Source organism: Pseudochaenichthys georgianus, chromosome 10 (assembly GCF_902827115.2).
Source record: "Pseudochaenichthys georgianus chromosome 10, fPseGeo1.2, whole genome shotgun sequence".
Taxonomy (NCBI): Eukaryota; Metazoa; Chordata; class Actinopteri; order Perciformes; family Channichthyidae; genus Pseudochaenichthys; species Pseudochaenichthys georgianus.
Genome location: NC_047512.1, coordinates 15,303,580 through 15,321,904, shown reverse-complemented (window position 1 = coordinate 15,321,904; position 18,325 = coordinate 15,303,580). Strand labels below are relative to the sequence as shown.

At 41.6% G+C, this 18,325-nt stretch overlaps 1 protein-coding gene across 1 annotated transcript; it reads right to left on the bottom strand.

The window, feature by feature from the left end:
- Positions 1-4,233: 4,233 nt before the first annotated feature.
- Positions 4,234-17,156, bottom strand: cstf2 (cleavage stimulation factor, 3' pre-RNA, subunit 2). Its single transcript, XM_034093656.1, has 13 exons — positions 17,026-17,156; positions 16,181-16,259; positions 13,577-13,746; positions 13,351-13,496; positions 10,762-10,881; positions 10,484-10,609; positions 9,792-9,933; positions 6,378-6,477; positions 6,064-6,278; positions 5,388-5,512; positions 4,938-5,018; positions 4,557-4,715; positions 4,234-4,436 (listed from the first exon to the last, which is right to left on the bottom strand). The coding sequence occupies exons 1-12, from the start codon at positions 17,123-17,125 to the stop codon at positions 4,590-4,592; spliced, it is 1,530 nt and encodes a 509-aa protein (XP_033949547.1). The 5' UTR covers positions 17,126-17,156; the 3' UTR covers positions 4,234-4,436; positions 4,557-4,589.
- Positions 17,157-18,325: the final 1,169 nt, after the last annotated feature.

The window sequence follows — 18,325 nt, the reverse complement described above, 5'->3', positions numbered from 1 at the left end:
AAAGACATTTGACCAATTATTTCCCTGTATAATTACCCATCTTGTGAATTATCAAAACATGTGGGTTGATTTGTTTCAGTGGCGAGCCGTCAGGGCCCTCTGTGAGGGCCTAAGATATTCTAAAAAATAATATTTGAAAACATTAAAAAAAAAAACATTTTTTTTTAAATATTATTTTGTTGTTACATTTTTCATTAATTTTACCAAAATAACTTGATTTAATTGTATTTAAAATAATATTTCCAAATAAATCCTTCGAATCTGCCTGTTCAGTTTCTGTTGGAATGTGAAGGGTTAAATGCAGTCTCTGCGAGTTACTCTGAAGACGGGAGAGCTTGGTCCCTCTACATTCACAGAGGGCCAGCTATAGTAACTCAACGAGAGTAATGTCAAATGACAGTACAATTGACCAATCATATCTTCCCTCTAAATGGGCGGGCTTTATTTTCGCGGACTTTATGACAGGTTCCGCCCGCTGTGAGGTCTATGCAAGTGGTGCAGTGACGCGTCCTAAAACCCGGAAGTAAGCTTCGCTCGGATTCCCTCGACAGAAAGCAATGGAATTTCTCCATAGGATTTTGGAAAATAGCTCGAAATAAGGTCTGTGGAAAACGAACCTGTTAGATAAATGCACGTTGTGTTCAGCCGGATAATATCCACATGTCTATCCTACTTTTTTTGATTCATAAATCTGACCGATAGATTTATGATTAGCATAAGTTCGTTCATGATGGCTCACTTCAGTGATAGTGATGACATCGTTGCGAAATTATTAACAGTCATTTTCAAGATTGAGTTACAATGATAAACTGGAGTGGCAAAGGATCAGCTGAATGACCCGCAAGTGCTTCATCCAAAAGAACAGGGGGATGGACTTTGTGTTTCAGTGATTTGATCATCAAAGGTAGGCCAAGTCATTTTCAATGCGGGCCGCCGTGCCGACTTAATTCATTTGTAATTGCTACTTGGCTGTGGGTGCCATAGATATATATAAACACTAGATGGCTCATGGGAGATTTTCCCAGTAGGGCCTGGCTCATTTCGTGGCATCTGCAGGCAGTGGCAAGTCCTTCCGGCATATGCCACAGAGGCCGCTACTCTGTGGTAGCTGTGGCAAGTACTTCCGGCATATGCCACAGAGGCGGCTACTCTGTGGTAGCTGTGGCAAGTACTTCCGGCATATGCCACAGAGGCCGCTACTCTGTGGTAGCTGTGGCAAGTACTTCCGGCATTTGCCACAGATGCCACAACTTGCCGAGACATCTGCCGCTGCTCAACGGGAGTTGCCACAAGATGCCAGAGTAAGAGAAGGTTTACTGTAGCTGCCACTCGCCTTCCGTGGCAAATGCTGCTATTTAAACCCGTATTTATCGTGTAAAATGTCGCTGTTTAGGCATGACTTTATCGAACTGATCTGTACACAGGACTGATGATCTGTACACAGGGTTGGGTTGTAACGGAATACATGTAACGGCGTTACGTAATCAGAATACAAAAAACAAGTAGCGTAACTGTATTCAGCTCGCGTTACATTTGATAAACAACTAATCCGAATACAGTTACTTTCGTAAACCTGAAGTGAATACATTTTGGAATACTTATTGGAATTATTGGTGGAAAATTTTCCTCACAAAATGTATCCTAATATTCATTACCGGCAGAACTGTGTGCACACATGGATGTATAATAAGAGTGTGCACAGCGCAGCAGCATGTCTGTGAGGCCCCGCCCCGCACGCAGATGAGAGAGAGATCTCTTTTTAAATATATTGAAAGTTAGAAACGGAGATGGTTCGATAAAACGTGCAAGATAACGTTTATAGCATTTCTTTATTGTCGAAATGATGACATTTCATAACGGGATAACATCAAAGTGAATGGCCTGCTGCTGCTGAAGGCATGGGGCAAATATAAGTCCTTTGGCTAATTTATAAAGTAAACCTTAGCATCTCACTAGCAGTGGCAACTGCAATCAGTTACAGCTGCCCTAAGTCTGTAGCCAAGTCTAATAACACCAGTGTACACGTTGCTGTGTCATACAGATATTTATTTGTTAATTATTTGTCTTTACTAGTGATAGGCTACACCTGGTTTATCGTAGCAAGCAGTGGAAACTCCCCTCAAGAAGCGACAATTGCCAAGGGCGTTGCAACCCTCAATTTCCAATATTTCATCATAAATATAGTAGTTTGTTTATTTTAGCAAACCATGCTCCAAGTAAAATTGAATAGAAATGATAATGTATACTCTTTTTGAAAAACAGAGATCGCACATCAGTCCTGTGTACAGATCAGTTCGATAAAGTCATGCCTAAACAGCGACATTTTACACGATAAATACGGGTTTAAATAGCAGCGTTTGCCACGGAAGGCGAGTGGCAGCTACAGTACACCTTCTCTTACTCTGGCATCTTGTGGCAACTCCCGTTGAGCAGCGGCAGATGCCTCGGCAAGTTGTGGCATCTGTGGCATATGCCGGAAAGACTTGCCACAGCTACCACAGAGTAGCGGCCTCTGTGGCATATGCCGGAAGGACTTGCCACAGCTACCACAGAGTAGCGGCCTCTGTGGCATATGCCGGAAGGACTTGCCACTGCCTGCAGATGCCACGAAATGCGCTTGCTGTCTCTCGATTTTCCAGCGTAGCTGACTGGCCGCCATCTTGCTACAGTTAACAGTTACTCTGATTCGCGTTATGGTAGCTGTTGTAAGGTGAGTGATCTGCACAAAAATACTCTTAACTCACTGAAATCTTGACTGATTTACAAACGGTTTGGTTTATTATAAACATGATTAGCATGGCTATGATACAGGATGCTTGGACATGTTGAAATTGCAGCTTTTCTTTGTGTATGTGGTTGTATTTATTAGCTGGCTAATAACAAGAGGCTGTCAGTGAGACCTAGTATTACAAAGTTGACCCAGCAACTTTACACCAGTGGGAGAGGCAGAACTGCTCTTTCTTTTCAACACAACTTAAGTTACACATGATTTCTTCCAAGTGGTTTGGCTTGTTAAAAACATATTGCATTATGATACAGGAATTTGCTGGCTTTGTGTTTACAGAAGTACCTGACTATGCCGGACTTGTGTGCAGCCTACGGATGCTCTTATCACCACAGTCTGTCTGCAGTCTATATGAAGATCTCATGTCAAAAATAATTGTGATAAATTAGACAGAACTGGCCTGTCTGTGAGCACATTTTATGTTTGTTTGGTTCTTCTGATAAAGGTGTGCATATCTAAATAATATACCAACATATGCTATTGTCATTAGTTGTGTCCCTGTTCTTAAAGCTAAGGCTTTGCTAAATTAACAACTCTTGGCTTACAGAGTGGTAACATGAGACCGATTTTTCTATATAAAATATAAATGTATTTTAATTTTATAATTGATTTTAAATATTAACAATATAATAAAATAAATGGAAATATATACACCGGCAAATATTTAATATAAATACTTTGTGTGTGTGTGTGTATAGCTATTGCTTTATCTGATTAATGTTATTTTCATATGAAAGTCCATGATTATAAGTATGCAGTATCATAACTACATCTTTGATGTATATAAAAATTGGTTGAAAATTGAGCAAGCTATGGTTATTTAAATAGTAAACCATAATGTTATGAATGAGAGAACTCCCTGTAGCAAGATGGCGGCCAAGTGGCAACGTTGGTCTCCATTGGCCAGCAGCGCGGGTGAGTCATCTAGTGTTTATATATATCTATGGTGGGTGCCCTGTCATGATAGGTGTTTATATAAATGGTGTTGTTTTGTGTGGTAGAGGGTCGCAGTCATTGATGCGGTTTGCACCCCGGACCACTGTTTTGATATTCCGCTGAAGTATACGTTGAGACGTAATATCTATTCTTTTTTTTCGAGGGAAGGGGGGGTCAGAGGGTATAAAAGTCACGGCTCGCCACTGATTTGTTTTAAGCACTAATCAGCATTTCTTAATTGTATATTTTAGCCAACAATTAAATTCCCTGTAAATATCACGCTGTGTTCATGACCCTGATCAAAAGCTTTAAAAAAAAAAAAAAAAAACTATTCTTGGAAGGAAAGACGTGTCAACTTCACCTGATTTCCTTGTCAGTGACAGGAGGAAGTCTTCCTGTCACGTATCATCCGGGTTAATCATTTTCTAACAAAGTGGAAGATTATTTTTCACGATTTGCTACCCAACCCTCTCCTTGGATATTCCGACTCGTTTTAAATAAATGAAACCATGTATTTTTTGTTGGTTTTATTGACAAAACATCAAGACTAACAGCTGGCTTTGGGATGAAACATGACACTCCAGTCTCTGTTCAGCATTCATCATCCACTCAAATGTGTAACCGGACTCTTCATACAGACAATATGATTTAAAAAACACTATACAAAAGTCCAAACTAAGGTGAGACGTCTTCAGGGTCGAGCAGTTTGGGAATCCTATAATAAAAATGAAATCAGAAAAAGGTCTCAAATCACAGATTTGCAGAGTGACAATACAAGCCTTCTTCAAAGTTAGTGAGGAATGTGCAAGAACTGAGAAACCTAATCTTGGCCTACCTGAACCCTTTTGTATTTTTCTCCATGAGCCTGTTAAGGCCCCCCCCCTGCAGTCTTCTGAATCTGCTCTTTGAGGATCAGGATGCTCTGCCGCTGCTCCGGGGGCAGCATGGCGATCTGTTCTGGGGTCAGCTGCAGCACCTGCATGATGAGGGCAGCCTAGAGGGACAAATAATGCCATTTCGGAGTTATACATGAGCTCTAGTGTCCTCAAAATGGGCCAAACATGACTATCACTTCATATTGGGAAGCCATTGGTTAAGTCCCAATTGCTGCTTGTTTACATTCCCTCCTCAGTGATAGAACAACTCTGAATGAGAATGCAAGATAAGACATTTGGCAGAGGAGCCCTTCATCAAGCTGCTGACAGCGAGAACCCACCTTCTCCTGGTCCTGTGTGGAGACCTGGCTCTGGCCTGGACTGAAGCCCCCTCCCGACGGAGGACCAGAGTTTCCAGGACCCTGCAGCACAAACGTACGGAAAACAGCAGGTAATGATTATCCAACACAGATAGCACTGATTTCATACTCATATCTAACCTTAAGTCAAATTCACAATTCACAATTATTGATCAATAGTTTGATCTATATAATGCCAGAAAATAGTATAAATATATAATAGTTAAAAGGTGATTTCTTCAGATGTCTTGTTTCGTCAGACCTAAATCCAAAGATATTCAATCCTATAGGTTATAAAACAGTATAAGAAATCTCCATATTTATGCTGCTAAAAACTGCCTTTTCCTTTTAGTTTTTGCATAAAACAATTGAAAGAAGGCGATCCTAACTCATTGTGAAATGTATAGACTTTATTTGAAAAGATGCAGTTACCGGTCTTGCAGGTGGAGGAGCGTTCGGAGCCATGCTATGAGGAGCGGGGCCCGGCATTCCTGTCGCCATGGGAACCCTCTGAGCCGCCACCGGACCTCGAGTGTCCATCGCCCTCGGGTCACGGCCTGCAGGGGAAAACAAAAAACCTTAAGGTTCACATCTCGCTGAACTTTGAGCGAAATTTTCTTTCCTTCTTATGAAATTATTCCGAGGTGAAAAGAAAGTTTACAAACATAAAACACTTTAAAAGATATGTTTGTAGTTCGACCATTTTTGTTGGCTTCTAGGAACATTGATGACCTCAAACAAATGAATGAAAGAGGTATTGAATTAAATACAAGCGTAACACAATAGCAAGAAAAAAGTGTTCCATCATATGAAACCATTTTCAATCCTGTAGAAAACATTTTGCTTGGACAAAGGACTCCTGTTTGGTTAAGTGGCACTCGGTCCTTCTGCCAGCTGAGACAAGAATTTGTGTTTTGTTTTATAAATATTGTTATTTCCTGTTTTTTCTTTGACCTTTCTTACAAATGTTTGCATTGTACAGCTTCTTGAAACTCTTGTACTAAAAGGCGCTTCGTAAATAAAGTTGACTCCGTTACAACTAGTGTGACTAACAAAGAGTTCGGTCATCATAGGTTGTAAAAACATGAAGCCTCATCAGAGCAGCTACCTCTGGTTTCCATCGGGGGTCCGCGTTGCTCCATCATCGGGGGACCTCTGGGGTCGCCCATCATGTTGCGTGGTTCACCCATGGGTGGGCCTCTCATGTCCATTGGAGGGCCTCTCATATCCGGGGGGGGTCCTCCTGCCATGTGTACAGGTGGGGCTCCTGCCATGTGTACAGGTGGGGCTTGGTGGGGTGGGGGGGCTGCCATGTAAGGCCGGCTGAATACAAAACAGAGAGCCATTAAATAGAACACAAATACATAAAGAGTTGTCATAACTTATTTCCACTAGCCTTTGTGATGTGTGTGAACGTCTTACCCGGGCTCGATGACCTCGCCAGTGACGGACAGCAGAGTTCCTCCTCTGGGGTCATTAGGACCATCTCCCAGCAGCCCTCTGGGGGGGATACCACCGGGTCCTAACGGGAGACAAGGCATACATTACTTAATATTCACCAACCAGGAAATGTCACATGACAAATCTATTAGGAAAAGGTGGAAATTCCAGGCAAGGGAAAGCACACACGACTATAAAAAGGTGTTGGCTCAGTTTAGATATCTGAGGAAACAAGCAGAGCCGTGTGAGGGAGGGACACATCACACTGAGATGTCACAACACACAGAGGTATAAAGGAGAGTCATCAGGAACACAAAGAATGAATGAAAACAATTATATCAGGATGGTTATTATAGGTTCAACACGTCTGAAAACACATTCAAAATGTTTTTTCCCACACCAATACACAAGTCCTCACTTGAGAATATTTCCCTACTTGTGTCCTGTAACTCTGGTGTGTGTTGGCCAAGGGAACATCACAACAGGAGGCATGCAGAGAGGAGACGGGTGTGTCAGAATTCAGCTACGTAAATAGCATGAATGACTACACAATACAACAAGGCTCTCCAGAGTTAAAAATAGGGCACGATGTTTGTGAAGGTGACTAAAACACACGTCTAATCTCCAGTCAGCTGAGCTCTACTAGAAAGAGATTGTAGTTACATTTCAGCTAAAAAAAAAAAGATTCTTCTTGATGTAGCAGCTAAAAGAAATAGAAATGGTATAGGACGTGTGAGCTGCTGCTGTCAGTGGAACTGTTGTGTGGAGAAATGGCAAGAAATTAAATAAACACAAACAAGGGCACAATAACGGCCCGTCCACACAGCGGCGTGCGTTGAAGCTTCAACGCTTCTGCCCATTCACTTTGAATGGGGTGACGTCACGCTTTGCCGAACTGTATTGTGGGAGCAAAGCGTAGCTTCAAAAGCGTTGCTCGCTGCAAAAGTTGAGCCATGTTCAACTTTTGCAGCTTTGGCGGAAGCGTCAGCCAATCGAATCATATGCCAGTACAAGCTCTAGCCAATCAAACCGCGTGCTTGTGTGTCCGGGGCGGGAGATTCATGTGATTGGTTGTTGGTCGAGTTTCAGCCCCCACCCCCCGCCAGCAAGCTTCAACACACACCGCTGTGTGGAAGGGGCCTTTGAAGGTAAACTCATCATTCCTGAACAGAGTCAAACTGTTCCTTTAATTCTACTAATGAAATGATACAACTGATGACTGCCATGAACACCAACAAAGCTATAACAACAAACTCATTAAACCTCCACCCACCTGTCAGCATTGGTGCTTGAACTTAAAGGCCATGGACAATAATACATTCTTAAAATATGAAAAACATTGTTGGCTCTACTTTAACACTTAATCAACCATGCATTCCAAACATTTGCATACAAATGTTTTAACCCTGGCAAACCTGTATCTGTTCACATGCACCGCCATGAGAAGGCACATTCTGCATTAGTTATGATAATGCTATGACAAGGCTTAACAACGGCTTTAATATGCGTTCATATTTGATTCAGAATGGACATGCAGTCTAACTCTGAACCCCAGCAGTGCAGTGTACCGTCCTCTCAATGACAGCGCTCTGACCTGACTGAACCGAGCAGCACAGTGATACCTTGAGGCCGCTCGATAGCAGCATGCCCAGACGATCCTGTGGGAGAATGCTGAAGGTTTCCTGAGCCAGCATTAAAGTGAAAGAACAGGAGACACAAGACTCAAGAGAGCAAAGCAAACTTTAAGAGCATGTAGACGCGTGAATATGGCAATGTGGTATGCAAACTAGGACTGTGCGATTATGGCAAAAATCATAATCACGATTATTTGGGTCAATAATTGATATCACGATTATTTTGACGATTATTCATTGACCATTTATTGAACTTTAAAACAAATAATATTTTACCAATAAACAAGATCAACAAATATGTTGGAGCGCACTTCCAAAACCATACTAAACATATATCATTAATATGATAAATACAAATAAATTAGACCAAAATAAATTAAACCAAATATGATGCAGTGCACTGTCACAACCTACTGAAAACTCCTTAACATATAGCCAACATTTTGGTAAAACATATTCAACATATTCCACTCAGTTAAACGTTGAAGGCTGGCCAACCGTCATGGTCCAGAAGTAACAGGAAATAAATGTTGAACTACAATTTAAGACCAAATAAAAAATGTTAGGCCACCATGGCAAATGCTGGTAGGGCTGCTCATGTCATCTCTTAAAGATTTGTTGCAAGAAACACCAGCCTGTTTACATGGTCTGGTTTCAGAGATGAGCGCAGGCAGGTGACAAGCCACCTGTACTGAAGACCCTCAGCCACGCCCCGACACATGGGGTGACGCCGGCCAATCACAAAGCTTTGATGCGTTCAAGTGCATTATTCTGGCACAGGAAGATTATGTTACAGGACATTAACGATAAAACAGAATATTGTTGTTATATTTTTAGACACATCTCGCGATCGACTGGTTGGGCACCCCTGGGCTAGACCATAGGTCCGTTGTGGTAGCAAAGTAGTCAGCTGAAGCCACATCTCTCTCAACTTCCCCACGGCATTTGTTATATAGTGTAGGCAGCGCAGACCTGCTGAAATAATACCGAGACGGCATCGCGTAACGCTTGTCCAACGTGTTGACAAGTTGCTTAAAGCCCTGGTTGCTAACAGTGCTAACTGGGCACATATCTTTAGCGATGTGAAATGTAATGGCAAAGTACTTGCAAATAGTGGAAATAGTTTTACCCTTCTTTTTAACGAGTTGCTGCTCTTGCTCTGACATCTTCGCTCGCGCTGAACACTCACAACACATGTCACTCCCACGTGGCCGAGTGGGCTTTTAGGGAGGGGCGAAAGCGCACCCAGCAAAATAATCGTATTTTGTCAATTATGCTGTTTTCATAATCGTCGCAAGCCATAATCGCGATTAAAATACGATTAATTGCACAGCCCTAATGCAAACCCAGAGGTGAGGATGGAACTTTAAATGACTAATGATATGTTGAATGCAGGATCAACAGATGGAGACAAGTGATACCAAACATTTACATTTACAGAGGAGAAGGTTAAGCTGATTATAATCTTATGAATAAAGCAACTCCACTACTAAGAAGGCTCTGATGACACCTAGTGATCCCAGTGAGCCATGACATGTGCAAAGATTTAACATAAATACATGTTTTGGGAAATATTACACATGTGACGACTCAATCGACTTGGAAGAAAAGCTTAAATCATTGCATTAGAATGATATCAATTTACTGATATAAATGTACGACTTGTAGCTTTGTAGGCTACCAGTGCGATGAATGGGCAGCTTGCTCGCACTGCTGCATGAAGGTACAATGATACTTTTCATCATTTCAGTTGGATGATTACCTGGAGGTCCGACTGCTCCCGGTCCTTGAGCTGGTCCTGGTCCCGGTCCAGGTCCGGGTCCGGGTCCTGGCATTTGGCCAGGAACAACACCCATGTTGGGGGGCTGCATCATCTGAGGGGCTCCGTTGACATGCATTCCAGGCTGATCATGTGACAAAATGAAAATAAATTAGAAACAAGTCATTTAAGCTAAATATGAATCTTAAATTATTCTGTACAGGATGAATCATATGTGTATGAGTCATGAAACAGGGGTGAGGATATAATACAATTCTGTATTATATATCCAAACCAAACATTTCGAGACCCTTAAGCCTTTATTATTTCATCAGAAATTGTTACTGTAAATGCAAATGTAAAAAATAAAGATTAGAAGAACACTTAAAGCCTACAACAATCACAGTATATTGTCACCTTGTTTGTTTTTTTTACTAGCTGTTTTATATTAACTGATTATTTAAAATCTAAGCTAGATCTGGTTATAGCCACTGGTGTTAAAGGGCCAGGAGACAAACAAAAGTTGTTAAAAAAAACGAGTGACAATATAACTGAAAATAAAGCATTTTCAAATGATATTCAAATTCAAGCACATGTCAAACCTTGAAATATAACGGTTAAAAAGCATTTTCCAAAACCAGATTATTTATTTGTTGCGACCAATAGTTTAGAAAGTGAAAGACCGTTGTACTCACCACAGGCTGCTGCGGCTGAGGCACTTGCATGTTGGGTGGAGCAGAGGGGGGGTTGAGGGGCGGCGCTCCACCCCCCTGCCCGCTGGGAATGAGCGGCTGGACTGGTGTCTGACGATGGAGCATTTTCTAAATGTGGAGAATATGGAAAAGCATGTCAGCATTGGGAGCAACTCTCACATATGCAGTGGTTCAAAATCGCAGACTAGAACCTCGCTTCAAACACTAAGATGATGCAGGATTTGGCTAATCTCTTCCTTCTCATTGTAGTCTCCACTCACCAAGGCTATCTCAGGGTCAACGATCCTCATCACCACTTGGGCCTGCAGCAAGGCGTAGGCCAGCTGAGGGTTCTGCAGCAGCATGTTCCTCGCCTCCTGGGGACTGTTCTGCACACACAGCTGGAGAGAGAAATCACAAAACAGAACCTTGAAATGGGATCTGTAGACTGTGAAAAATCCCAATTCAGCAGACATAAAAGGGAATATGTTATTTTCTTCCTCCCAGGTTAGACAACCCCCTGTAGTTCTTACTAACCACTTAGGATTCAGATACATGTCAACCGAAGTGGCTGCATCAGCAAAAAACATTAAACAAAGACGTGCAACGAGATCTGTGCCATCAAGACCGGAGCCTGAACACCCACACCCTGCTCAGCATATGGAGCAACTGACACAAGCTTTGGTGCAACAAAAACGTTTCCAGTTGAAGGGGGAAATGTCTGCAGTGTGATGTTGTTTTAGCCTAATGAAGCACACTGCCAGATGTGCAAAGATAAGGCTTCTCCACAGAGCTGAGAGACGGCCTCTACAGCACAGCCTCTGATAATGAGGGAATCCTGAGGGGATTCCAACTGAGGAAACCTTTGTTACCATCTTTTTTTCAACCGATAACAAAATGCCGGGTGCCGGGTACCGGGTACCCATAAAAAAATACACAATTTTGGTTCTGCTTAACGGTTTATAAACACGGTATTCCACCGGGTCCATCTGCGCCGCGGTGACCCAGTGGAATACAGGGTAACCAGGGGCGGACTGGCCATCTGTGTGTTCTGGAGAATCACAGAATGGCCGGTTGTCAGCGGGCCGTTGACAGCCGGCTCGGTTTGCTGACGGCCGGCACCGCCCTTCATTTTTTTAAACGGCATCATGTAAGTTGCGCTGACAGGTGACAGAGGTCCACAGTTGCCACGCAGCGAAGCTCCCCCCGCCCTCCAGTAGACAGTTCACGAGCTCAGTCACTTCATAACACCAAAGATGAGTCGTGATAAACGCTTAAAAAGGGAGGCTCCACTACACTAAAAAAAGAAAAAGACAAGGCACAGTGCTATGCCTGTGGCAAGTTAATAGCTGGCCACAGGCATAGCTCAGTTAAAATAAAGCATTTGTATTGCATGTATATTTTTTATTTGTAAAAATGTCAGTTAAAGCTTAAAAGAATAAAGATATTTTTGTTATCTAAACGTTTGACCTCTTTCTTTTACAATTTTGGAATCGAAACGGGGAATCGATATGAACCGGAATTGATAAGCAGAACCGGAATCGGAATCGATACATTTCAAACGATACCCATCCCTATTAAATACACAGTTTGGTAACATGAATCTCCAATATCAAATACTTTCAATATATTATATTCCTAATTATAGGTTTTCTAGTTCATTTAAATTGTCTTCGATATATTAGAATTAGGGCTGTCAAACGATTACAATTTTTAATCAGATTAATCACAGCTTAAAAATTAATTAATCATGATTAATCACCATTCGAACTATGTCCAAAATATGCCATTTATTTATGTATATTGTTGTAGGAATGGAAAAATAAATGAAAGAAGGCGGATATATCCTTTAACATACAGTATCTATGTTTATTATAACATTGTTCTGCGTGTCAAAATGAAAGACAACCCACACACCTATCAATCATCAAACCGTGGGGTCTTAATTCATTACGTGTTGATTTCTATCAACGGGGGAGTACTTCAGGAAAGTCGACAGAGGGGGGGGGGGGGGGGGCTAGTGGAGTACTTCGTGACCACAGAGTGTGAACGTTGTGATCAGCTGTTTTAGCGCAGTTCTCCGGTGAGGGGGGGGGGGGGAGTCTCCCTCCGCAGCCGGTTGGCGTAGTTTTGGCACAGTTCCGTTGTACAGACCGACGTTAACAGCAGCCCTGTCTGTGCTCACGGAGACCAACTCTGTCGTCCGGTGATCTAACTGCCTTCTGGAAAAGCTTCACAAGTACGTCGGTACGCAAATGCGCTTTGTGACACAAGTGACGGTACGCATTTCAGATTACGCACATAACCTGCGTACCAGTTATGTGCACCCCTGTACCAGAGCCATATTATTACTATTATATGGCTCTGCCCTGTACTACAGCAAGAGTATTATCCGTCGGGACTTCCTGCAACAACACCACGCCGTTATCAAAGATGTTCTATTGAGAAGACGATCACTACGTGACAAAAGTTTTCAAAACCGTGGCTACTGAAATCAATCTTACTAACTGCTGTCTGTGCAGTTTACTCCGCGCGAGTTGGCAGACTTTATTTTACTTTAACATCATTTTTCATGGTGGGGCTAAGCCATTTCTTGGTATGGGTGTAGCCTACCCTGGCGCTGCCACTGGTGGCACGTATGGGGCGGGCCATTCTGCACATGCGTTAAATATTTTAACGCAATTAATTAAAAAAATTAATTACCGCCGTTAACGCGATAATTTTGACAGCACTAATTAGAATACCATTTAAACATTCAGTTGTTCAATATCATTGTTTTATAATTTGTTTTGACATTGGAAATGTTAACAAACCAGCCCCATACAAGAAAGAGCTGGAATACTTTGGGGGAAAAAAACAAGGCAGCATACCTTCATCTGTTTCATAAGTTCAAACATCTGTTCGGGGGGCAGACTGGCCACAGCTCTGCTGATGGACTCCGGGGCTTCCTGTGGCTGGATGGTGTCTCCATAAGGAGACTCGATAATTGGGGCTCCAGTTCCCAAACCTGCAATGACTTCGCGTGAACGACTTTGAATTAAATCTTAAATCAACATACTCATTTTTAAATATTGCCCAAACAATATGTAATCTTACTTTTCAGCTCTTCCTTGTTTTTTTCACTGGCTGCGTTGTCAACCCTCAGAGCCCGACCACTGAACTCCCTCCCGTTCAGGTTCCGCATGGCACTGAGGGCCGTCTCCTGGTCTTGGTATTCACAGAAGCCATATCCCTTTGGCTTTCCTGTCTCCCTGTCATATACCAACCTGAGAGCAAGAAAACGCATATCATTATGTCCCCTTGCAACTTATATTCCATGTTAAAAGGGGTTTTTGTTTCAAGAGTTTTCCTTTTTTGAAGCCAGGGCAAACAAGGGGGCATTCATGTGTGTTATAGATTGAATTGAATTGTGTGATAGTTTACATAGCCGATCATTAGAAAATTGGGAAAGAAGAGTATTTAAAAGAGGAGAGTAGGTGTAACCATGTGTGTGAGTAAAAATGTGTAGCTTTAAAGAGCCTGTGACACGGTTTTCCCCCCATCATCCAAACCCATCAATTTGAGTACATATTGTCCCCTTGAAAACCGTTACTGAACTGATTTTGGATATTTGTACTTTGATAACCATTAATCTGCCTTCAATGTTGACAATTTTCTGGATCTTCTCGCGGATTCTTCAAGTCCCGCCAAATGATGGGTGACGTCATTGCGGGCACAGCGCTCCAGCTGCACCGTTTAGAATCCCAGCATCTGCATGTAAAGCTTTATATATATACAGTCAGATGTAAACGCACGACGGCGCACACAGCAGCAAGCTCAGACAGCGATGACAGGTTAATGTTGAACGTGTCTGAGAGCTCATATGAGGCTGAAGGATCGGTTTATGTTGTATCTGTTAGAAGTTTAGGAATGAGGTGCGTCAATATGGGCGATCATATGGTCATGTAGCCAGTGGTGGACTGGGACTACAAATCATCCCGGGACTCTCGACCGGCCCACTTCGATAACGCTAGTAAATTGTCAACGGGGGGAGTGGGAGATGTCAGGGTGCTGTAGATAGTAAATGTAAATATGTAAATATTTGTGTCACTGCATCCTGGTAAAATACAAATATAATGTATAATGTCTGTGTCTTTGACATTAGCGCTGCTCGCCACCTGTGCCCTGTACTACGAAGCCAGTTCAACAGACCCTGGATATGTTTGAGTAACAAACAAACTAACAACAAACTAACAAACGAGATCTCGCTAAGCGGTCCTACGACGCTGGTTATCAACTCGGTAAATCAAGCCAGGGTTTCTCTCTCCAGCTGAGAGCGCGTTCACGTCTAAGACACGAGTGGATCTGACTTTAATTACATTTGTCTCGAGTGTTTCGTCAACATAATGTGTTAAATAATACTTCTGCATCCAGTCTGTGACACTGTGAGTGTTGCACGGCCAGATGAGGCTGGAGAAGCTGACTCAGATAAGGAAATATGATATATTATGATATTATATGATCGATGATCTGATTGATGATGTAATACGAATGATAAGTGCGACACGTCGGCGTCTTCTCTGCATACGGCAGTTTAAACTGTATTTCCTTTATCCTGTAATATGACTTGAGAGATTTAAACTCCGCACACTGAGTGGATCTCTTTTCTATAGACGCCGGAGGCGGGCAGCGTCAGGTAAAAGAAGTTATTTAGCCTTCTCAAACCTGAGCCTCACGCGCCGCCTATGGGGGATGTGCTAGTTACTTATCCGACCGGCCCACTTCGGTACCGGCCCATCGGGATTCGTCCCGTGGCCAGTCCGCCACTGCACCCAGCCCACGTAAACTGTCAACGGGGGGAGCCTCGCTGCGGGGAAACGGTGGACCTAGTGTCCCGATCGGAGTGGGAATAATAATAATAATAATCCGTGCATTTGATCCATTAATTTCCCAACATTGTGGTAAAAAACCACACGTTTAATCCATGTTGGTGTACTACAACTACAAAAAGCATCGGTTTGTTTTCTCATCAGGAAATGCAGACCGGCTCAAACAAACGATTTTTAATCATCATCCTCACTCATCATTTAATGTATCATATGTTCGCCGAATTGACATGAAAGCACTAATCCACTTGAGTTTATAACCACAAAAATAATCGATTTGTTTTTATATCACATCCGACGGGAGGAAATTCAGCAGCTCTCACTCCCGATTTTTAATCCTAATGTAATCATCATCTTCACCACGATCATTTATGTTTATGTCGCCGAATTGACATGAAAGCACTGACACATATGAATATACTGTAGTCAACTTCATTAAAACGTTATTAACGTGCCTAAACTCAGTAATTCACCATTTCTACGCATGACACAACACACTTTGTCCGTGTTTGGCTCTCGAAGCGTTCCCGCATTGACGTCACTTCCGGCTTCCCCCAAAACTTCAAAATGAGTCAAGGAATTTCCCCGCGATGTTCGAAATTATTGATATTTAACGAAACGGTATCGCTTTTTCTTTTTTAAACTGACGGTTCGAGATTACTAGTAGCCCAATATTTCATTGCACAACAGTTGTTGGGATGGTGTCACAGGCTCTTTAAGCAACTTTAACTCCAATGATAGCCCTTACCAATGACTTGCAATGCCACATGTTTACATGAGGAAACACACATGCCTGAAAACACAGGTTTGTGTTGAAGAAACCTCTTTCACTCACCTGAAGCTGACAACAAGTCCCACTTCAGAAAATATGTCTTTCAGCTGTTCCTCTGTAGCCTCATACGGAATGTTCCCCACTGAAATAATAAATAAACGAGAAGCATTACATTAAAACAAATTCACTTTTTAGCAGTTGTGTAAAGAAACTAAGTAGATTTACTCATGTACTACAATTTTGAGATACTTTACATGAGTATCTCGGATCTCCATTTTCTGCTACTTTGTACTTCTAAACTACTACAATTCAGAGGTAAATATTGTACTTTACTCCACTACATTTATTTAATACCTTAAATTACTTTGCATATTGGGATTAATGATACAAAACATAAAGAAAACGTTGGTTACTGGATTTAGTTTACAAGTTACCAACAGTAAATATAGTAATTCAAATTAGGTCCACCTTTACCAGCATTGATAAACATATTAATGCATCAATAATTATAATCAAATCATATAATATGTCATGTGGATATGGGCCATTCTGCATAACGAGTGCTTTTACTTTTGGTACTTTAAGTATATGTTGACGCTAATGCTTGAGCTTTGACTTGACCAAGATTTTGAATACAGGACTTTTACTTGTTACAGAATATTCCTTCTCTCTGATATTTTAATTTCACTAAAGCAGAACATTGGACTACTTCTTCGCACCTCTGCTTTTTAGTTTTGAAGATTTGTTTTCTCTTTATGTAGCCTACCTAAAGTTAAGTCAGTTCCCTCGTTGCCATGCTAACAGCAACATTAGCCGGCCATGTTTAGCTAGCTCTCATTCATTATCCATTAGAACACTGCTTCAGAAACAAACGGGAATATAGCTGAAAGTAACTGTCGCAGACTTACCAAATACTGATCGTAATGAACGGTCAACAGCTGGGTCTCTATTAGCGGCGATAGCAGCCGCAGCAGCCGCAGCCGCAGCAGCAGCAGCTAATGTCGCCATTTTGGGGACACAAATTCATGTGACACCGAGAAATAACATGGAGCCAATATCCGTTTGTGTGGGAAAAGAAAAAGGGGAATATAAAAGGAACAGTGCGACCCTTTTCTAACATTTTGATAGATTAAACTATCCGCTGGCAGCGTTTTTCTTATTTAATATATCATTTGTATTTACAATATTTATTTAAGTGTAAAACACTTAGCAGCACTTAGCAGCTATTGGTAGGTGTAACAGATGGCGCTGTTGTCCGGGGTACATTTATTTTATTGTATTAACTTATTGATTGCACAGCCACCCACCACTCAGAATATGAAATGCTGATAATTCCTCGGCTAAAAGTGAAAACATGGATTTACATTTCCCCCCGAGAATCCACTTTTCGACGACAGAATATTAGGTGAGTAAAGTGAATTAGTGTTGGGAACAGCAAGATAGTTAAATGTATCAAAGTGTTGGTAATGTTAACATTTGAATCCTGCAAAGCATGATAATATAAACACGTGTGGCTCTGCAGTGATGGGAGAGGGGTAAACATGTCAGGGTTCTTACGGTCATTCAAAACCTGGAAAAGTCATGGACATTCAAAATGCTAATTCCATGCCCTGGAAAAGTTATGGAAAACAATATTTTCCCCAAAGTTTTGGAAAAGTCATGGAAATGTAACTAAAGTTGCATCAAATATAATTTATATTTTATCCGAAATAGTCGAAAATAGTAATACTATAATGATAATATACGTACTGTAGCTATCGTATAGTAATGAAACGTAAAATGGCATACTGACGAGATATTTTGCTGGTGAGAGATTGTAGTTGCTTTAGCGTGTAGTAAGCCTATTTGATTTGTTTTAGATAGGCACAACATGTTTCATATGCAGACCTTATTTTCCTGTTCCATCCATCCATCCAACATTTACTCAAGTCCTTTACTAGGACTCGAGTAAATGTCCTAGTACAGAACATGTTTTGCTACTTTCGACTTCTACCCCACTACAATTCCTTTAATACCTTAAGTTACTAGTACGCAGGTATGGATACATTAATCAAATATGATCAATACTTAAAAAAGACTTTGGTCATTCGATTTGGTCACTGTTTCATATGCAGACCTTATTTTCCTGTTCCATGTTAAAATAAACAATTTTCAGTGGTACCGCTGAGAAACAGTAATTTTTTTGGTCATGGAAAATTAGGTAAAGGT